Source organism: Ceratotherium simum, chromosome 33, assembly GCF_057802395.1.
Source record: "Ceratotherium simum simum isolate JZ-2026a chromosome 33, ASM5780239v1, whole genome shotgun sequence".
Taxonomy (NCBI): domain Eukaryota; kingdom Metazoa; phylum Chordata; class Mammalia; order Perissodactyla; family Rhinocerotidae; genus Ceratotherium; species Ceratotherium simum.
The window spans coordinates 12,971,971-12,994,156 of NC_141932.1; the positions used below are offsets into that span (position 1 = coordinate 12,971,971).

Below are 22,186 nucleotides of genomic sequence, written 5' to 3' on the forward strand. Positions count from 1 at the left end.
ATCCTTAATTATTCCCTCAGCCTCCAAGAAATGGGGGCTGGGAAATGTGAAAGTGAAGGACCCCTTTATCTCTTCCTGCTGTGGATCTGTCCAGCTGGTGTCTTCAGTCATGAGGTGTGGGGTTGCAAGGTCATTTTGAAGGCTGAAGATGGCCTGCGTAGCTGCTTCACAGGACAGCACGGATGTAACTGTACTGACTTAAAGCCTGTGCAATTTGCTTGCTTGATTCACCTGTTAGACCAGGGCCAGGGGTACAAATTTCTGTCCACAACCTTCTGTGGTCACATCTCCTTCTTTGACTGTCATCCCCTTGCCTCCCTTTTATGCAGACTGTTGAGATTACATTGGGCCCACCCCAATAATCTAAGATCATCTCCCCATCTCAAGAGCCTTACTTTAATCACACCTGCAAAGTTCCTTTTGCTACAAAAGGCCACATATTCACAGGTTCTGTGGATTAGGATATGGACGTTTTGGAGAAGTCTTTATTCTCTCTACCACAGAGACCCATACAGAGAAAGTAGGTGTAGGTTTTATTATTATTGAGGTCCAGTGAGGCCACAGAGCAGGAGACAGTTGCCGTTGAAAAGATAGTTTGTGGGCCGGCCGTGTGGCTTAGCGGTTAAGTGCTCGCGCTCCGCTGCTGGCGGCCTGGGTTCGGGTCCCGGGCGCGCACCGATGCACTGCTTCTCCGGCCATGCTGAGGCCACGTCCCACATACAGCAACTAGAAGGATGTGCAGCTATGACATACAACTATCTACTGGGGCTTTGGGGGAAAAATAAATAAATAAATAAAATTATTAAAAAAAAGAAAAGATAGTTTGTTACAGTTCCCAAGAGGAGGGGGCACACGACGCTATGCAGGACCACACCAGGAAGCACCGGCGTTGGTCAGAAGGCAGGAGTGAGGGGAAATTGTGGGCACGAGCTTTCATTGTGGCTTCTGTGGGAAGAAACGGGCAAGGCAGGGTAAGCGAGTCTAGGACTGGCTAGTGTGAATAATTTCAGGAAGCTCCGGGGTGTAGGGGCTGTCCCGAGTTGTCTGGTACCTGGCTTGGGGTGATGAGGATGGGAATATTGCCCAGAACTGTAGGAGCCCGATAAAGGACTGATTGGGGTCTGGGCTCTGGATTGGCTGGTTTGCGTTTGGAAGGTGCAGCCACTAGCTGGTGAATAGCTTACCATCTCTAGCCACTGGCTAATCCTGGGAGGGGCCATCCTCCAGGGTCTGTAAGGCCCCAGATGTCAAGACGTCAGAAACACATGGTTAATACAGAGGGGACCAGAGACCCAGAATGTGGGGTAGGAATGTCAGGGACAGGACATGGCCAAGAAAGAGTTAATCATTTTAAGACCTTTGCACATGCAGATCAAAAAGGAAATCATTTTCAGATTAAACATAAAGGGCCAATATAATTCTGTCGATTTAAGACTGGAAGGAAAGGTCAGGCAGGAGGCACGTATTGATCTGGGCAGAGGTTGCTCCAGGGCAAAGGTGACTCCCTTCTTGACTTTTTTATTTTTATTTTTTTTTGCTGAGGAAGATTAGCCCTGAGCTAACATCCATTGCCAATCCTCCTCTTGTTTTGCTTGGGGAAGATGAGCCCTGGGCTAACATATGTCCCCATCTTCCTCTACTTTATATGTGGGTCGCCACCACGGCATGGCCACTGATGAGTGGTGTAGGTCTGCGCCAGGGATCCGAACCCACAAACCTGGGTTGCTGAAGCAGAGGGTGTCGAACTTAACCGCTATGCCACGGGGCTGGCCCCTGTCTTGACTTTGCATGCAGGGCACTCTGCTGTATGGGACAGTGAACTTGACAGACAGCAGCCTCTCTCTCCTTGCTCCTTTTGGGACTTGGAGTCTATTGTGGGCAACAGAGACAACCAAGTGGACACCCGTACAAATAAAGAATTGCACAATGTGGAAAGCATCCTGGATGATGGGAATGGGTCTCCTTAGATATGGGAGTCAAGGACAGGTTCCCAGAGACTCTTATTGTGTAAATGTGTCCGTATAAAAACAATAATAATAGCTACAGCTTGCTGACCTCAAATTTCAGGCCAGGAGCCATGTCATTCATGTGTATTATGATCAAATCCTTCAAAGAATGCAGGAAGGCTGCTACCATTTTATGCCCATTTTCCAGACTGGGTCACTAAGGCTCAGCCCCCATGGTTTTCCAAGAGAAGCAGAGGCTGTGGCTCATGTTTGCAAAAGGTCATTGTTGTTGAGGTTCAGCTGGGGGGTGTGGCACATATAACTAACTTCCCAGGATGCTTCCTTGGACATTCCAGGGTCTGTGAATATGTATTGTTAACGAGCCTCCCAGATAATTTTTATCATCTGGGCCTCTCTGTGGATGCCAAACTAGACCTGCCCTATGTCCAGTGGTGTGCTGGCAGACCAGCTCTTGGATGGGTGTGGGGAAGCTCTGACATGTAGCCTCTATCGATTTCCTTCATCAGCTGTTGGTGCAGAGAGGTGACATCTGGAGCAGCTGCAGCCACTTTGAGACCACAAGAGGTGTGCAGCCCCCACACCTACCATGGCAGAGCTAGGAGATGGGAGAATGTGGTTCCCTGGTCTTGAAACCACTCTACCTTGGAACTATCGTTTTGGGTGATAATGCATTTTTCTTCATTGTTGCAGCCTAGGTTTGGGTTTTCCATCCTTGTGGCTGAGGGGATCCTGCTGAAGTTGTGTGTGTAGGCAGTGGACCCATGGAGAGGACAGAAAAATGCCAGGACGGAGCCTCTCAGAAATGACGCTTGAATCGAATCCTAAAGAATGAGGAGGACTTTGACAGGTGAAGTGGAGATGGGGTTTCAGAGGGAACAGTATAGACAAAGACACAGAGGCATAGATTTGTTCCAGAAAGTGTATTTGGATGGAAGTAGAGTACAGAGCAGGAGCAGTGTGAGATAAGGCCAGAGAGGCGGGCAGGGCCGACCTCACAGGCCTCCCACATGAGGCTGAGGGTTGGAACCTGCTCCTGGGGCAGGGTCAGCTCCAGGGCCCTTCTGGGGCTGTGTGGGGAAGGGGCTAGGGGCCAAGTTGTCAGGGAGGAGGCTGAGGCAGCTGGAAGCCAGGGGTCAGGGAGGGTCCGGGCTCCTGGTATCAGAGCTCATCAGCCATGCTGAGGACTCTCCGCCCCTCGCCCCCAGCCACGGGGAAGACACAGTCTTTGCGGCATCGCTGGTCCCACAAAAGGTACAGAAAGTTCTCGAGGGACCACCCATGCCCCATAAACCACCAGAAGCTGGGCCGAGAGCAGCAGGGAGGATGCCAGCAGCTGTGGGGACGCAGGATGCCGGAGTGGCCACAACCGGCAGCAGGTGAGGCCAAACCATCTAGAAAGGCAGGCACGGAGCAGACCCCTCGGGGGAGAGGGGCTTCCCTAAGTTACGTCGACCTCATGAGCGCCCGACGGGACACGGGAAGGCGGGACCCTTGGAGGGGAACAGAAAGGAGGGACCACAGACTGGAAGGCAGCGGAAGCCGAGGCAGCAGATACGGGGCCTGGGCAGCAATGTGTGCAGTGCCACCTGTCTCCTCTCCCCCAGGGGCCACACGTGTTGCCGGCTCCCAGGGGAGGCTGATTGTGACACCTCATCCTCCTCCCATCAGCTGCCTCGGTAGGAACCCAGAGCGCTGGGGTCCCAGAGGGATCACAGCTGTTGGGAATCCAGCTGGGGCAGCTCGGGGGGCTGTTCAGAAACCTTCTTTTCTGAAGGGTTCACATCCTTCTTGTCACCAGCTGGAGCTGGGACAGGTGTGTCACCTGAAAATGGAGGGAGGAAATGGTAGCACTGGACATCCCAGTCCCTCCTCCCTCAGACCCGGGAGTCAGGGCCCCCAGCCCCTCCTCCCTCAGACCCAGGAGTCCAGGCCCCCAGCCCCTCCCTCCTCCCTGAGCCAGCGGCCAGCACCTGTGTCTGGGTGGAACTTGAGCTGTCCCTCAGGGCCGGGGGCCAGGTCCTTGTGGCCTTGCTGCTGCTGTTTCCTCTGTTCCATTTGCAGAACAGCCTGCAGAGGGCGGAGGAGATTGCACAGGCAAGAGGGTAGATATTGAGTCTCCATGGCAACCGGCTAAGTGGTCATGGACCAGGCCCTTCTCTTTGGGCCTCAGTTCTTCTATCTCAATGACAGTTGAGCTTAATAATAAAGATCCAGTTCGCCCTCCCATCATGGCTTGAGTTGCACCTTGGGACCGGGAAGCCCTCACTGAACCCTCGTTGAGTCTATTTTTCTCCCTCCTTGGACTTGCCCCCATCTCCCTCTGAGAAGCCCCCTGCCCTTATCCAACATGGCAGCCGCAGAGCTATCAGGGATGGGACATCTGCCCTTACTCAAGATGGCAGCTGCATCCTGAGGCTCTACCAGTGATTAACATAGTGGCCTCAGGCCTTCCCAGCCTCTGGACACACAAGGACAAGAGCCACCAGGGACTCAGAGGGTGGACCCAGCCTCCCTGGCCGGTCACCTGCTGCAGCTCCCTCTTCTGGGCCTCCAGGCGGCCCTGGGAGCGCCCCAGAGCCTCTGTCTCCTGGCTGAGGCGCTGCGCCTTGGCGTTCAGCTCCGCCTCGCGCGCGGCCAGCTCCTCCTCAAAACGCCTCAGCTCTTCTTCCGTGTAGGCAGGGTGCATCTCCACCGTCTGACAGGGTGGGGACAGAGGCCATCAGCAGGGTGACTCCAGCCTTGGCCCACCCACGATGGAGAGGGCTCGGCTAGTGGAGGATGGAAGAGATCTGAGTGGGACCCGGGGAGAGGGATGAAAACCCAGAGAGAGGGGAGGACAGAGACCCAGAGAGAGAAGGGGACAGAGGCCCTGAAAGATGCGTTAGGGCTGGGAGAGAGAGATTCAGGACCCAGATCATCCCCCACGTCCTCACCTCCCAACCCTCCCCGGTGTCCCCAAACTCCTTCCTCTGGGTGGATGCGAGGAACTCCTCCAGGGTCACAAGGCGGTCCTGGTTGGTGTCCACCTGGGGAGCCAGGTAAGGGTAAGTGACAGAGTTGGGCCCCTCTCCACCCCCGCCCCCACCCCCTCCCCCACGGCCCGGGTCCCTCATCTCACATTCTTCATCACGTGCTCGCGCATGCGCAGCCGCTCCTCCTCCATCTCCCGCATGTCGTCCTCCTCATTCTTTGGGTCATACACCTTCTCCAGCTGTAGGGTCAAGCGAGAGGCAGGACGTATGGAGGGGTCCAGGGCAACCTCTTTCTTAGGTCACTTTACCTCCTTAAACCACCAGACAACTTCACAGTCCTTGGGGCACCCTGCCACTCCCGGCAGCCTCTTTTTGCCCCAGGGGCTGCTGGGAGTTGTTTTTAGGGGGACCTGAGGGGACAGGTGGCTGCTCTGGGCATCCTCTGCGCCCACGGCTTCCAAGATGCTCACCTCCTTGGTGAAGAGGGCCTCCAGCTCTTGCTCATCAAGGACGCCATCACTGTTGATATCTGAGGGGGAGACAACAAGGTATCTTGGGGGACTGAGAACACAGTGGGTCAGGTCCCTGAGGGACCTGCTAGAGAAGGAATCTGGGGCTGATGCGGGGTCTGATATCAGAGGACAGGTAACACCAGGTCTCTGATAGTAGAATGGTGGTCTTTAGGCTTCACCGCCCCATGGGCCTGTTGCTGGGACAGCCCGTTCCCTACCAACGAGGGTCCCAAGAATGGAGTAAATGAAGGTGGGGCTTCACTGGGACCATTCTTGGGCCGTTGTCATGCAGAACAACTTGATTCCTAGCACCCAGTGACCTGTGCCCAGGATTGGCGCCCTGTGCCCAGGATTGGCACCCTGTGCCCAGGATCCAGGGGTGTCAGGGGCCTCTGCCTCCCAGAGGACCAGGCCAGGGCCGACTCCACTTGCCAGAGGAGCACCCCCCAGCTAATACGGCTGCAGGGCTCCAGGCTCCTCAGCCTCCTGGGCATGCTCACTGTCTCCACTCCTCTGCTCGCTCACACACTCACATCAGCACCCACACTGGTCCCGCGGAGGTGACCAGGAACTTCGACCTTGCAAATCCAGTGGTTAATTTTTAGCCCGCATCTTACTTGCCTTTCTGCCCTTGGCTTCCAGAACATCATTCTCTCCTTTCCGGCTGCCCCTCGTTCTCCTTTGCTGGCTCTGTCCTCCACCTGACTTCTACACATTGGTGCACCCCGAGGCTGAGGCCTGGGCCCTCTTCTCTATCTAATCTGGGAATCTGTGCAATGGTAGCCACTAGCCACATGGGTGTTTAAATTTAAACTGATTAAGATTAATTAAGATTAGAATTTCAGTTTATCAGTTGCACTTGTTACATGTCGCGCACTCAATAGCCCCATGTGGCTGGTGGCCGCTCTCCTGGGCAACACAGAACATCTTCCATTGTCACAAAGAGAGTTTGACTGTCCAGCACTTCCTTAGATGGGTTCCTCCGGTCTCTCAGCTTTCAACGCCATCTCTAAGCCACCTCCACAGCGGAATAGCCAACTGCCTATTCTCCATCTCCACGTAAATGTCCAACAGACATCTCTAATCTAACCTGAGCAGATGCAGTTCCCAATCTTTCCTGCCAAACACGCCTGCTCTTCCTGAGCTGTCTTTCTTATCCCTCTTCTCTTCCCGCATTCTGCTTCCAGTGACCTTGGAAACCCACCAAGTTCATTCTTCCCTGTGTGTGCCTACTGTTCCCTCCACCTAGAACGCTCTTCCCAAATATCTGCAAGGCTCAACCCCTCACTTCTCTGAGGTCTCAGCTCAAATCTCCAGAGCTAGGCTGTCCAATACAGCAGCCACTAGCCACATGGGACAGATGAAATTTCAATGCATAACAATCACATACCATGAAAAATTCAGTTCCTTGACATTATGCAAAGTGGAATGAGCCAGTCACAAAAAGACGAATACTGTATGATTCCACTTACATGGGGTAGCTAGAGTTGTTAAATTCATGGAGATAGAAATGAAAATAGAAGTTACCAGGGGCTGGGGGGAGGGGTAACAGGGAGTTGTTGACTGATACAGAGTTTTAGTTTCGCAAGAATAAAAAGAATTTTATTGGTTGCACAACAATGTGAATGTACTTAACACTACTGAACTGTACACTTAAAATGGCTAAGATGGTTTTACGTTATGTGTATTTTACAATTACAAATTTTAAAAAATTTAACTTATCAAAACTACAGGGGCCGGCCCAGTGGCATAGCAGTTAAGTTCACGCATTCCACTTGAGCGGCCCGGGATTCACGAGTTCGGATTCTCGCCGCAGACCTACTCACCGCTCATCAAGCCACGCTGAGGCGGCGTCCCACACAGAAGAGCTACACTCTACAACTGTGATACACAACTATGTACTGGGGCTTTGGGGAGAAAAAAGAAAAAAGAGCAAGATTGGCAACAGATGTTAATGCAGGGCCAATCTTCCTCAAAAAAAAAAAAAGAAGAAGAAAGAAAGAAAGAAGCAAATATAATCTTAAAAAAAAACCTACAAAAAAAATTCAGTGCCTTAGTTGTCAAACCCACATTTCAAGTGCTTAACAGCCACATGGGGCTGGTGGCTGCTGTGCTGGATGGCACAGACTAGAACATTTCCATCAGCATAGAAAGTTCTATTGGACAGTGCTGGTCTAGCAAAACGTTCCCTGAGCAGGCTATCTAAAACTGTCACTCTAGGCCCTTAATCCTGCTGTCCTTGTAACCACGGTACATGTCACTACCTGAGACTCTACCATGGAACCTACTTCACTCATTCTAAGATGTCATTCTTTTCTTTATCCCCGTATTTTATCATCCCTGAAATCGGGCGGCATCTTGTCACCCATGGTGTGTCAGTTTAACGGGCAGCTTATGTAAAATTCTAGTGCCTCTTACACTCCACGGTCTCTCAGATTCACGGAAACACAGTATTATGTTTGCCTGACCACCGGTTCTGTGAGGGGGGACTCTCTTTTTATCCACGGGATCCCTGAGAAGCTTGGTCTTTAGAGGGAGCTTAGTAAATGTTTGCTGAATGAGTGAATCAGGCCCTGCTAAGCTCTGTGGACAGGTGGTAGCTTCTGGGTCAGGGTCCTGGGCACACCTGAGGGGGCCTGGCAACCCCAGGCTGTTTCCCAACAGGAAGAGAATGAAGGAGAATGTGCCTCTGAACCACCATGGAGAAGGGGCTTCCCAGGTCCTTGGAGGCCTGTTGACTAGAGAGCGGCTGACCCTTAGCCACAGGGCTCCCAGAGGGGACCAGGGCTTCTGGGCTGCGTGGGAGGGGGACCCAGGCCTAGCCAAGCCTGGTTTGCTCAGTTAGAAGATACTGGCCAGTCCTTAGAACCTGCAGGTCTGGTGTATCCCAGAAGAGGGCCAGCTCTTTCATGGAAGATTCTAGTAATAGGGAGGAGTAGGGCCTTCTAGACCACCAGGGGAAATGGGCTCTGACCCCTTCAGCCTGCCTAAGCCTCACTGAGATGGGGAGACCCCTTCTTAGCACTCAGGCCCCAGAAAGAGCCTCAGGGTTCAGCCTGGGTCTTGGGACTCCCTCCCCACCTTACCATGCAGTATGAAGAAGGTCTTGGGGTTAAACCTGTTGGGGTCCAATCCATCCAGCTCCTCCCATACCTCCTTCAACTGGGCTTGGCTGCCCTGTGGAGGGGAGAGCCAAGGGCTCATGAGCAAGAAGTCTGGGTCCCCCATCCCTCAAATGTCATTCCCCTCAAGCAAGAAAACTACAACTCCCAGCAGCCCCTGGGGCAGCTGGGTACATTATAAAAGGGACTTTTTTGCTTCAGGGCCTACTGGGAGTTGTAGTTCTTCAGCTACTTTCTTGTGGTGCTTGGAGGCGAGTTGGACATGGGGGTGGGCACGAATAGGGGTCCTTACAGGCACATTGACTTTGGGGTGCTCTCGGTGCCGGCGCTGTTGCTCCTCCAGCTTCCTCTCTGCCTCCTTTCGCTGCTCCTCTCCCAGTGACTCCAGATATTGGCGTCTCTCATGTTCCTTGAGCATCTCATAGCGTTTGAACTCTTCATGGTGGGCTGCGTCGTACTGGGCAAGGTCCCGGGTGGCCTGGGGAAAGGCAGACGGTCACTCTCGTCTCACCTCTATGCGCAGCCCCTAATTCCAACCTCCAAATGCCAGGCTTTTGGCTCTGAAGCTGGCCCAACCACCACCCTGTCCTAGGTCTCATGTTCTGATCTCACCTCTTGGTCTCTATGACCCACTCTTGCCCCATAACACAGCCTCCTCTCTGTTTGTTCAAAACAGATTAGGATGTTTACACAACAGCAACTTTAACCCACCTCTTTCAAATCCTCCACAATCTCAAGATCTTGGAGGAATAAGTAATAAGGAACACCACAGGAGGTGGACTTAATTCGGAAAGCAGTACAGCTAGCTGGTAAAGAACATGAGGTCTCTAATTTCTTTGCCCAGGGCTCAAACCCAGGCTGCGCTGTGTGAACAAATCCCAGTAGCTGTGTGATCTTGGGCAAGTTACTCAGCCTCTCTGTGCCTCAGTTTCCACCTTTATAAAATGGAGATAACAATAGTATACTGGGTTGACCAGTATCCCCACAACATTCATGTCTACCCAGAACCTCAGAATGTGACCTTATTTGGAAATAGGGTCTTTGCCGATGTAGGGAAGACGAGGTCTTACTGGATAATGACTGGTGTCTTTATAAGAAGGCTTCAGAAAAGACAGAGACACAGGAAGAGCACCATGTGACGACGGAGGCAGAGATCGGAATGATGTGTCTACAAGCCAAGCACTGGTGGCGGCTCCTAGAAGCTGGGAGAGCAAGAAGTGGCTTCCCCTATAGCCTCCTGGGAAACCTTGGTTTTGGCCCAGTGATACCGATTTTGGACTTCTGGCCTCCAGAACCGTGAGAGAATACACTTCTGTTATTTCTTTTTTTAAACAATTTATTTATTTCTTATTTTTTTGTGAGGAAGATCAGCCCTGAGCTAACATCCATGCTAATCCTCCTCTTTTTGCTGAGGAAGACTGGCTCTGAGCTAACATCTATTGCCAATCCTCCTCCTTTTTTTTTTCCCCCAAAGCCCCAGTAGATGGTTGTGTGTCATAGTTGCATATCCTTCTAGTTGCTGTATGTGGGACGCGGCCTCAGCATGGCCGGAGAAGCGGTGCATCGGTGCGCGCCCAGGATCTGAACCCGGGCCGCCAGTAGCGCAGCGCGCACTTAACCGCTAAGGCACAGGGCCGGCCCCAGTTCTGTTATTTTAAGCCACCAAGCCTGTGGTAATTTGTTATGGCAGCCACAGGGAATTAATACACCCAATAAGACCCTTCCTGACTTCTGACCTACACCGTAAGATAAATTCGTGTTGTTCTAAGCTACTAAGTTTGTGATTATTTGTTACACGGCAGCGACAGGAAACTAATACAGCTATTGTGTGGGAAACAGACCGCGCGGCGGGGGTCTCGACCTGGGGTGACTGCGGCCCGCAGGGGACAGCTGTCAATGTTGAAGATGTTTTTAGTTGTCACAACTAGGGGAGGTCTACTGACATCTAGTGGGTAGAGGGCAGGGATACTGCTAAACATCCAATGCACAAACAGCCCCCATAACAAAGAACCATCCAGCCCCAAATGTCAAGAGCGCTGAGAAACGCTGCTGGAGAGGGAGGCAGAAGGGAGGAGCCCCGTGAGGAAGTGGCTATGAGAGATGATGGGAGTTGAGACCACGAGAATGACAGTGGGGCTAGAGAAAAAGCACAGTTTCTGGAATGTTCTAGAAATAAGCAGCAAAAACATCCACTGGCTACTGCTATTATCTTCATGGCCACTAGATGGCGCTCCAGTAGCAGGAAGACCAGGGCCCAGGCCAGGCTGAGAGGTTAGATCTCTCCTCTGGGTGCTGGGAGCCACAGAAGGGGCGTGAGCCGGAGAGAGGCAGGGCAGGCCTGGACAGCCCCTTCCACGCCCCAGCCCCGCACTTGGCCTTCTCCATACGGGAGGGCTGTGGATCCCATTTCTCAGATGAGGACTGCATTAGCTCCTACGGCTGCTGTAACAAATTATCATAAACTTGGTGGCTTAAAACAACACGCATTTATCATCTCACCATATGGAGGCCACAAATCTGAAATTAGCTTTACTGGGCTGAAATTAAGGTGCTGGCAGAGCTGTGCTCCCTCTGGAGACTCTGGGGGAGAAACGTTTTCTTTGGCTTTTCCAGCTTCTAGAGCTGAATTCCCGGCTTGTGGCCCCTTCCTCCGTCTTTAAGGCCAGGAGCATAGCATCTTGCTTCTGTTGTCACATTGTTTTCCTCTCCTACTGCAGTAAAGTCCCTTTTGCCATGTGAGGGCACATATCCACAGGTTCTGCAGATTAGGATGTGACATCTTTTGGGGGGACCATTATTCTGCTCCCCCCACAAGGACACAGAGAAGACGGCCCCATCCCAAGTCATATGGGAAGGACAAAACCCAGGAGGGATTTGAAACCAGGTCTGAGAGGAGCAAGCCTGTCCTGCCTACACCTTGGCTTCCCAGTAGAGAACCTGAGGAGGGCTTTTAGACACCATCGGCCCTCTGCAGGCCCTCTGCAGCCGCCGACCTCAGGGGACATGCCAGGCACGGCGAGCGAGCGGGCTCACCTCCCAGGCTCCGTTCCCGTCTCCCCCTCCGTCCTCTGCCTCTAGGCCCCCTCACGCTACCGTCTGGATCAGCAGCTCCAGGTCCCGGGCCTCGAACGTGTGCTGATTCTGAGGGTCCAGGTGTTCAAACTGCTTCAGGAGGTTCAGGTGATCCAACTGCACATCTGGATGAGGGCGAAGACGGGAAAAAACAAACAAAAACAACTCATGGAATGTTCTTTGTTTCAAAATCCCTGTCGTTGGCCAGATGTGCTCTAAAGGAGGTCACAGAAGGCACTGGGGAAGCCCAGAGGATGGCCTGAACGAGCCTGGGACAATCAGGGTGGGCTTCTTGGAGGAGGCAATGCCACGGCCAAGTCTGATGCTTAGAATAATAATAACCATGATAATAAGTAACATGTACTGAGTGCTTACTACATGCCAGGCCCTGCTCTAAACACATTAAATATATTAATGCATTTCCTTTCCACAAAAATCTTACAACACAGCTGCTATGATTATCCCATTTTATGGATGTGAAAACTGAGGCCCAGAGAGGGGAAGTGACTTGTCTAGGTCACCACCTAGGAAGTGGCCAAGTGAGGATTAGAACCTGTTGTTGGCCTCCAGAGCACGTGCACTCGATCTCTGTTACAGGTTGAATTGTGTGCCCTAAAATTCATTTGTTGAAGTCCTAACCCCTAGTACCTCAGAACATGACCTTATTTGGAGGGAAGGTCTTTTCAGAGGTGATCAAGTTAAAATGAGGTCATTAGGGTGGGCCCAAACCTAATACGACTGGTGGCCTTATAAAAAGAGGAAATTTGGGCACAGAGACACACACAGAGGGAAGACGATGTGAAAAGGCATAGGGAGAAGATGGCCATCTACAAGCCAAACAGAAAGACCTAGAACAGATCCCCCTCATGGCCCTCAGAAGGAACCAACCCTACCAACACCTTGATTTTGGGCTTCTGGCCTCCAGAACTGTAAGATAATAAACGTCTGTTGGTTAAGCTCCTAGTCTGGGGTTCTTGGTTACAGCAGCCTTAGCAAAGTAAGGCAACCTCCTCATCCGGGAATTTACAAGCAGCCAGGATGGGAGAGTACACACACACACACTCAGCACCTGCTTGTTCCCTGAACACACGTCTCCAGAGGCCTCCCACGGCCCCAGAAGTGAATCAGGCCCGGGCTGGCCCTCCGGTGGCTCCTGGTCCGGTGGGGGTGAAAGACACACACAGGCGGCTGGGATCCAGGTGGCCCGTGCGGCAGTGGGGGCAGCTCTGGGCCTGGGGGAGCCCAGAGGAGGGACAGAACAGCTCGAATCTCACGATTCCTTATTCATGCCACAGATACATGCTGAGGCCCCAATCCGGGCCAGACCCTGTACCTGACACTGTGGACACCAGACAGGAACCAGACAGTGACGGCGTCTGCCCCCCTGGGGCACCCAGTCAAGAGACAAGGACAGGCGGCTAAGGGATGAACACACGACCACAAAGGACCTGAATGGGGGCTCCTTCATGCAGGACGGTCAGGGCAGGACTCTCTGAGGAGGTGACATCTGAGCTCACTCAGCCACACAAAGAGCCCTGAGAAAGAACATCCTATGCAGAAGGAAGCGCACGGGCAAAGGTCCTGGGGTGAGAAAGACATGTGGCAGTCCAGCACTTACTAAAACACACAGGGGAAGGGAGGGGCTGGGGCGGGCGAGGCAGGGCTCGGCTGGGCCTCCAACCAGCAATGAGTGTAGACTTGATCCTGAGGGCACTGGGAAGCCACGGCGGGTTCTGAGCAGAGGACAGACAGGACTTGAATTGGGTCTTATGATGGGCTGAATAACAGTCCCCAAGGTGTCCACATCCTAATCCCCAGAACCTGTGAATATGTGACCTCAGGTGGCAAAAGGGACTTCGCAGGTGTGATTAAATTAAGGATCTTGGGATGAGGAGATGATCCTGGATCACCTGCCTGGGCCCAGTGTTATCACAAGGGTCCTTATAAGAGGCAGGCAGAGGGAGATCTGACTACAGTAGAAAGCAAGGTGACAACTGAAGAAAAATGCTACGCTGCTGGCTTCGAAGATGAAGGAAGGGGCCACCAGCCAAGGAATGTAGTTCTAGAAGCTGGAAAAGACAAGGAGACAGATTCTCCCTTAGAGCCTCGAGAAGGATCCAGCCCTGGACACCTTGATTTTGGCCCTGTGACACCGATTTTGGACTTCTGACGTCCAAACTGTAAGGGAATAAGTGTGTGTTGTTTTAAGCCACTAAGTTTGTGTAATTTGTGACAGCTGCCGCAGGAAACTAAGATGCTAACAGGATCCGCCTGGCTGCTGTATGGGAAACAGAACAAACAATGGGCATAGCAGGGGGTGGCAGGGGGCCCAGGGAGGAAGCGACTGCAGTGATTCACACGGGACCTGAGTGGCGGCCACGGCTGTGGACAGAAGTGGTCAGATTCCGGAGACACTGTGAGTTGTCGAAGGGACGCGAGGTGAAGTACATAGCACAGCGCGTGGGACAGAATAAGCAGCCAGGAACAGGCGATATTTTTCTCATGAGTGACAAGGGAACACCTAATTTACCAGAGATCAGATCAGACTCTGAAACTGTCATAATTAAAACAGTGCAGCAGAGGAGGCGTGGACGCTCACGGCAGAAGGAGGCTGGAGACCATGCCCGCCTGGTCACCTCAGAGCTTCAGCACCCACTCAGTGCCTGGCACACAGTAGGACTCATGACATGTTTGGTCAACAGATAAAAAGGGTCCGATAGGGCCAGCCCCAGTGGCCTAGTGGTTAAGTTCAGTGCTCTCTGCTTCGCCGGCCTGGGCTCAGTTCCCGGGCACAGACCTACCCCACTTGCCTGTCAGTGGCCATGCTGTGGTGGAGGCTCACATACAAAGAGAGGAAGATTGGCAACAGGTGTTAGTTAGCTCAGGGTGAATCTTCCTCAGCAAAAAAAAAAAAAAGAAAAAAGAAAAAAAAGGAGTCAGGAAAGAAAAGAAAGCCCGGCTCTCCTATTGACCCTCAACACCATCCGCCAAGGCTCAGGGTCCCCATCGGTAACACGGGAGCCTCACAGGGTGTCAGGAAATGAAAGAAGCTGGAGGTGAATCTCAACAAAAGGGAATGTTCTTACACTTAGTGATGGGCCAAAACATGCCCCACCAGTACCAGAACATACCACAGAGCTAAAGGAAAACAGCACGGTCCATAGTAGCCAAAGGGGGCAAACAACCCAGACATCCATCAGCCGATGAATGGATACAACCAAATGTGGTAGATCCATATGATGGAATATTACTTGGCCCTGAAAAGGAATGAAGCACTGACCCATGCTACAGTGTGGACGAACCTGGAGAACATTATGCTGAGTGAAGGAAGCCAGCCACAAAAGGTCACATATTGTATGATTCCATTTATATCAAATGCCCAGAATAGGCAAATTTATCGAGACAGAAAGTAGGTTGGCAATTGCCAGGGGTGGGTGGGGGAAGAATGGGGTTGTAGCTACAGGGTTTCTTTTTGGGGCAATGAAAACGTTTTAAAATGGATTTTGGTGATGGTTGCATATACCTCTGAATATACTAAAACCCACTGAATTATATAATTTAAATGGGTAAAGTGTATGACAGATGAATTATATCTCAATAAAGCTGTTTAAAAGAAATAGCATGGTCCAGACACATACTCCAACAAGCTGTATCTAGGAATGTTATAAATAGGACGGGATCTTGGAATCTGAAGTCACCCAGATCTCTCTCCTCCAGGCACATTTTTTTTCTTTTTAGCCAAATAATTAGACTATAAAATATAGCCTCAGACATAAATACCAGGAAATTAGAATCATTCTGGCGGGGGAGAGAGAAAATGACTAAGCAAGGAAAAACAGTGTTAACTGTTAAACTTCCTGACTTTGACCCCTGTCCTGTGGTTATGGAGGTGAATATCATTGTACTGAGGAAAATCACACTGAAATATTTAGGCGTAAAGGGATACAGCGTCTGCAAGGAACTCACAAATGTGAGTGCAAAGCAAAGGGAGCAAATGCTAACAATTGGGGAATCTGGGTTAAGGTTATTTGGGAGTTTTTTGTCCTATTCTTGCAACTTTTCTGTAAGTTTTAAGTTATATCAAAATTTTAGGGGCCAGCCCAGTGGCATAGTGGTTAAGTTCGCATGCTCTGCTTTGGCGGCCCAGGTTCGCGGGTTTGGATCCTGGGCGTGGACCTACATACCACTCATCAAGCCGTGCTGTGGCAGCGTCCCACATACAAAATAGAGGAAGACTGGCACAGATGTTAGCTCAGGGACAATCTTCCTCAAGCAAAAAGAGGAAGATTGGCAACAGATGTTAGCTCAGGGCCAATCTTCCTCGCCAGAAAAAAAAAAAAATTAAATAACTATAATTTTAAAAAATAAAAATAAGCCAAAACAGAAAAAACCAACCAACCAACAACAGAGTAATGTTAGCAGTAGATTGTGCTAGGAAGAAAATTTGATCAATCCTCGATGCACATTGTACAGGGGCAGGGGACTGAGGCCCCAGCACAAAATCACCTCCCGCCCCGCCCCCGCCCCTACTCACTGGGCTCCTGCTCGGCGTCCATCTTGGCTTTGAGCAGCATCCGCAGCCTTGACACCTCCTGCCGCTTGAGCTCGTCCAGTGTGGTGCGGACATGGTGGCTGACGAAGTCCAGCTCCCGGCTCAGCTTCCCGCTCTGCCCGGAGAGAGAGGGGACGCTGGTCAGGCTGGAGGTCCAGGACGGGGCATGCTGGGCAGCCTTGTCCTTCTCTGGAACATTCTAGAAGCTTTCTGAGGCTCCCCAGAGCCCCCGAGACAAGGTCCCAGCCCCTGAGCCTGGCATTTGAGGCCCTGCCCACCTCTGCAGCACCATCTCCCTTCCATCATCAAATCACACTCTTGGTTCCAGCAACGCTAACTGGGCATAGGCCCCCATGCTCCAGGCTCTTTCCCACCTCTGGGCCTTTGCACATGCTGGTCCCTCTGCCTGGGATTCTCTACCACGACTTTTCAAGCCTAACCAGATCCTCATTGTCCTTCAAAACTCAAAGCAGATGGCACCTCCCTTGGGAAGAATCTCCCGACAACCCCCTTGCCCCCCCCACCCCCCCCCACACACTGGGCTGAGCAGGGTGCCTTCTCTGAGCTACCTCTATTATCATTTTGGATTATGTCTCCTTCTCAATCAGAGCTGACCCCACCCCTCTCCTGCTCACAGCCCCCCATGGCTCCCCAGTGCCCCCAGGACAGAATCCCTGGGCCTAGCACTCAAAACCCTGCACCCACCCACCCCTCAAGCCCTGTATCTCGTCTTTATGTCAGTTATAAGGAACCACCAGCAGACAGCTGAAGGTTCCAGAATGCTTCACATGCACACAGCTCCTAATGTCTGAAGTGCCACCCTCAACACACACAAATTTCAATTTCTAGACCACAGCCACGCCCACTCAGAGTCACACCTCCCTCGGGTGTGTGTGGGAGGTGGGGCCCACCCTCTAGAAGACCCCTCTCACTTGTCAGACTGGGCTGGGCCCCTCTACGGGGCTCCCCGACACCCTCCGCTGTCTCTGTTATTGCCCAGATCGCTTTCTCAATCACTCATGACTCACATCGGTCTCTCCAGCCCACGGGGGGCGTGGCCCTTGCAGAGGCAGCAGGACAAAGTGACACCAGTGATGGTCATATTAACCTCAACCAGCCAAGCACCTACTATGGGCCAAGCCCTGTGCTGGAGTCACTGAGTCTGTCCTCTCATCCTGCCCATGACCCCATTGTCCAGATGAATAAACCGAGGCCCAGGAGGACAAGCCACTTGCCCAAGGTCCCTCAGACAGTGAGGATGGAAGGCCAGTTTCCAGCCTGATGACCAAGCTGGTGTCCTGGGGCCTGGGTTCAAATCCCAGCCTGGGCACCACTTCACTGCGTGACCCCAGTACACCCTTTTCCTGCCCTGGACCTCAAAACTGGGGCTGATGTTATCGCCACCAACAACGAAACGACGGACACCCACTCAGGCTTCCGATGTGCCAGGCCAAGCCCTTGATGTGCGGATTATCTCTGATTCGCCCAACCATCCCTCCCAACCTGGAAACTGTTCATCAGCCTCCCTGTTTTCTGAGAAGGAAACCAAGGCCCAAAGGGGTGTGGCCACTTGTCCAGGAGAGCGTGAGGTGGAGCTGGGGTTGGACCCGGCACCGTTCCCTCCAGAACCTGCCTGCCTTAGTGGCCACTCTGTTTCTGACGTCACTTCCCAGGTGTGTGACCTTGGGCATGCTGGGTGGGCTCCTGGGCCTCAGTTTCCCCAGCTGGGCAATGGGAGGGGCTGGGCTCATCTCTGGTTCTGGGGGCTGGGCAGAGCCCCAGGAATGCTGGGAGGTTTCGTGGGGAGCAGGGCCACCTCCCCATCAGTCCCAGGCCCTGGCCTCTCCTGGACCGAGGTGTTTGGAGAACACAGAAGCGGGTGGCTTCTCCAGAGGGGACATTCCTATATGCACCCTAATAGGTGTACGATGGGGAGGAGAATCCAGTGGCAGGCAGCCCTGTCACCTCACGGGGGAGTGCCAGCATCCTTTCCGAGGGGACACTGCCTGGGGGATGGGGTGGGGCGTGGGCTGTGGGCTCAGCCAGCCCAGGGGGTGAGAGCCGGGCCCACAGGAAGGACAAACACTGCTACCAGGGCCTCAGCATCCACCTCTGTAAAATGGGGATAATCACATCTCCTCTGGAGGCCGAGTGAGAGTTGGAGGTGACACGAGTGGTAACAGCATCTCTGGGGTTTGAATTCTTCGTGTGTACAAGGCAGCGCATTGAGCGCTCGGCTGAACCAGCACTCACACAGCACTTACTAAGGAAGGCTTCTGTGCCCACCTGAACCCTTCACATGGCTTACCTCGGATAATCCTAACCTGAACCCCATGAGGCAGGTTCGGTGATTACTCCATTTCACAGATGGGGAAACTGAGGCATGGTGAGGGGAGGTCACAGTGCTAGTAAGTGGTAGAGCCGAGACAGGGAGCCTGTGCCATCTGCATCCTTGCTTAACCACACACTGTGTTCCCCAAATCCCTTCCCAGCTGTGTGACCCCGAGAAGCGACTTTTCCAGAGTCTCAGGTTTGTAAGGGCTGGAGCCACGGGGCCCCGTGACGGAAGCTGGTCCTTTCCCGAACTCTGCCCTCTGAGGGCATCCCCTCCTACCGCGCTCGCACCCAGCTGCACCTTGATGTCCTCGGCATTGGCAGACTGCAGCTTCTCACGGAAGTGCCCGTCCGTCTCCAGCACGTTGATGACTTCCTGGAGGTACCGGTGATAGTACAGGCCTGTGTCCTGAGGGGACAAGGACGAACATAGCAGCCCCAGCCTCCACCCCTCTCTGGTCCCTCCCTGCAGGAAGGACTCAGGGCGCCTGCTGAGGGACCCAGGGACCCCCATCCCCCCACTTGGAGCAGGAGGCCTGCCCCATGGGACAAAGACTCTGAAGCCAGCAGACCCCGGTTCTAATCCCCATCTGCCTGACCCTCCGGGCCTCAGCTGTCACCTCCTCCCAGGTCTGTAGTGAAGATGAGATGAAAATCACACGGGTAAACATCCAACCCAACACTGTCCCCCGAGTGGGTGCTTAAAGAGCGGACACACTGGTATTTGTTGGCAAGCAGTGAAACATACATTCAGTCATTCATTCATTCAACAAGCATTCAGCAGGCCCCTACCGTGTGCCAGGCGCTGTTCTAGGGGACACAGCAAGTGAATAAGACAGATGAAAATCCCTGGGCTCCTGGTTCCAGCCCTGCCATGTGTAGGTGGCTGGCACTTTCTTCTTCCTGGGCCTCACGCTTCCATTTGTAAAATAGTCAATAAATTCCCTACCTCTCAGAGCTGTGGCGAAAAGTGAATGAGACAAATGGCCTGGCATGATGAAAATGATATAAAAGATAATCTATTCTAGCTATCATTATATATGTCGAGAAGCACACAGTAGGTGCTTGAGAAATGGTAGCGGGTCGCCCAGCTATGTTACTGTGGGTGTACTGATTTCCTGCGGCTGCTGCAACAAAGCATCACAAACGAGAAGCTTAGAGCCACACAAATTTATTCTCTTGGAGTTCTGGAGGTCAGAGTTCAAAATGGGTCAGCAAAGGTGAGCTTATTCTAGAGGCTCCAGGGGAGAATCCATTTCCTTGCCTTTTCCAGCTTCTAGAGGCCGCCTGCGTTCCTTGACTCGTGGCCCCGCATCACTCTGACCTCTGATTACATCACCTCTGACTCGGACCTTCCTGCTTCCCTCTTATAGGGAAGGCTTGTGATTACATTGAGCTCACCTGGATAATACACGGTCATTTCTTCACCTCAAGAGCCGTAACTCAATCACACCTGCAAACACTCTTTTGCCCCCTAAGTAATATATTCGCAGGTTCTGGGAATTAGGGCGTGGACATCTTTGGGGGCCATCATTCAGCCAAACACAGCGGCTGGAATCCCAAATCTGTCAATTACTAGTCAGGTGACGTTGTTAGGACTGCTAGGAAGCCTGGTTAAATGAAAATTTCAGATAAACAACGAGTAACTTTTAGTATAGGTATATTGCATGGGGTGCACGTATACTAATAATTATTCGTTGTTTATCTGAAATTCAAATTTAACTGGGTGTCCCTTGTTTTTATTTGCTAAAGCTGGCAACCTCAGTCCTTGGGCAAGTTACTTAACCTCTCTGTGCTTCGGTTTCCTCATCTGTAAAGTAAGGTTAATGAGTACCCACTTCATAGGGGCTGTTGTGAGGATTAGATGAGTTAATATCTTTAAATGTTAAACAGTGCCTGGTACTTAGTAGGAGCTGTCAATCTTATTGATTGTTGTTGTTATTAACGTTTATAACCTTCTGTGCTTTCTGTTAGCCTCAGAATAAAGGAATTCTCAACCATGGCCCTGCACGATCTGCCCCCGTCCCATCTCTGACCTCATCTCCCCCTCGTTCACTCTGTTCCAGCCACACTGGCCTCCTCCAAGTCCCTCTACTCACTCTGCTCTCCCCCACCCCACAGCCTTTCCCCAGGCTGTTCCCTCTGCCTGGAATGTTCTTCCCTGCCCTTCAGATCTCAGCTGAAGTGACCCTTCTTTGCTGACCATCACCCCTGATGTCCATTCTCAGGGAGCCTGGCTGTTTGTCTTCCCGGTGAGCTAGGCTGGTCTGTGAGGGCAGGGGGCTTGCACCAGCACCGTGCTTGGCTCATAGAAGGTGCTCAAGAAATGTGTGGAAGGAATGAAGGAAAAGGGGACTCAAAGCTGCCCTTCTATGTCTGCAAAGGTTTCACGGAGCAAAGGCCTAACTCGTGGGTGGGGACGTGCAACACAGGAGCATGGAATGATTTGTTCCAAAGACAGGGACTGGCCCATTCCTGGAGGGAGCTGTAGGAGGATTCAGGCCACAAGTCAGGGCATTGGCTTTGAGGATTTAAAGTTCCAAATTCCCTAAGAACACTGGTTTCAGAGCATTTGATAAACACGTGTTGGAATTAATAAATGAACAGATTACATACCCCTTCATAATTTAAACTACAACTCCCAGGATCTCCGTGAAGTGAGAATACCTCAGTTAGCTAACAACACCTGCTCAAGGTGCTACTGGGAAATGTAGTTCTTTTTTTTCAGATTCCTTTTTGAGGGGAGAGGGTCTTAAAAAGAACAGAGAGGTTTGAGGGGGGGCGGTGATGCAGATTTTTCACCTAAAATCTGACCTGATTTCCCACACCTCAGAGTCACGGACTTAGAAATCTGCCCCCTCCGCTTCCCCTCCAGTTTTTCACCACGTCAAAGCCCTGGGACTGCAAAGAATGGCAGGCAAACTCCAAGCCGCATCCGTGCGGAGTATCCGCCCAAGGGGTCTGCGGGAATCGCAGTACCACTGCAAACACCTGGCTGGAGAGCAGGGCAGGGCCACTCACGGGGCTCTCGGTCGCGGGGCTCTCCTCCTTGGGCACCCCTCGCTCCAGGGGCACGGTCAGAACAGCGCGGAGCAGCAGCAGCGGTGGCAGGAGGAGGAGGGCAGCGCGGGGCCCAGAGGGAGGCATGGCGGCGTGGTCTGTGGGCGGACGAAGAGGTGAATAATATCTGTCCCAAACCTCCTCCTCCCCTGGACCCAGGAATCTGGGCCCCCGGCGCCGCCACCCCGCCCCCTCCCACCCCAAGAGTCAAGACAGCGTCCCGTTTCCTGGGAGCCAGGATTCCAAGCCTCCATTCTTTCCTTCCTTAGACCCAGGAGTTCTGGCTCCCAGCACCCTCTTCGCTCAGCCTCAGGAATCTGGGATCGCAACCTTGCCCTCTTTCCCCAGACCCAAAGGTCCAGGCCCCCAGCCCCCTTTTTACCCCAGGATCTAGAAGTACTGGTGCCCAGCTCGTCCTCCCCCGGGACCCAGTTTTTCAGCCCTCTGGTCCCCCACCTTCCCCCCTCCCCGGGACCCAAGAGTCTAGAAGCCCCCATCCCCTCACCTCCTTCACCGCAGAGGGCGTTTTCCAAGGCTAGGACCTCCGGCGCGGTCCTGCTGATTCCCCCAGGCCACGCCCACTTTCCCGCCCCCA

At 52.6% G+C, this 22,186-nt stretch overlaps 1 protein-coding gene across 2 annotated transcripts; it reads right to left on the reverse strand.

Annotated features, from left to right (window-relative positions):
- Window positions 1–2,872: 2,872 nt before the first annotated feature.
- NUCB1 (nucleobindin 1) lies at window positions 2,873–22,182 on the reverse strand. Of its 2 annotated transcripts, none has more exons than XM_087421403.1 (13): window positions 22,097–22,182; window positions 21,523–21,689; window positions 18,833–18,940; window positions 16,180–16,312; window positions 11,667–11,770; window positions 8,866–9,051; window positions 8,538–8,628; window positions 5,410–5,468; window positions 5,086–5,178; window positions 4,901–4,993; window positions 4,492–4,662; window positions 3,938–4,034; window positions 2,873–3,789 (listed from the first exon to the last, which is right to left on the reverse strand). In XM_087421403.1, exons 2-13 carry the CDS (start codon window positions 21,676–21,678, stop codon window positions 3,677–3,679), a joined length of 1,404 nt encoding a protein of 467 aa, XP_087277529.1. In that variant the 5' UTR covers window positions 21,679–21,689; window positions 22,097–22,182; the 3' UTR covers window positions 2,873–3,676. The 2 variants fall into 2 exon arrangements, with proteins under 2 accessions (XP_087277529.1, XP_087277530.1); XM_087421404.1 differs by having other exon boundaries at window positions 21,553–21,689; window positions 22,097–22,180.
- Window positions 22,183–22,186: the final 4 nt, after the last annotated feature.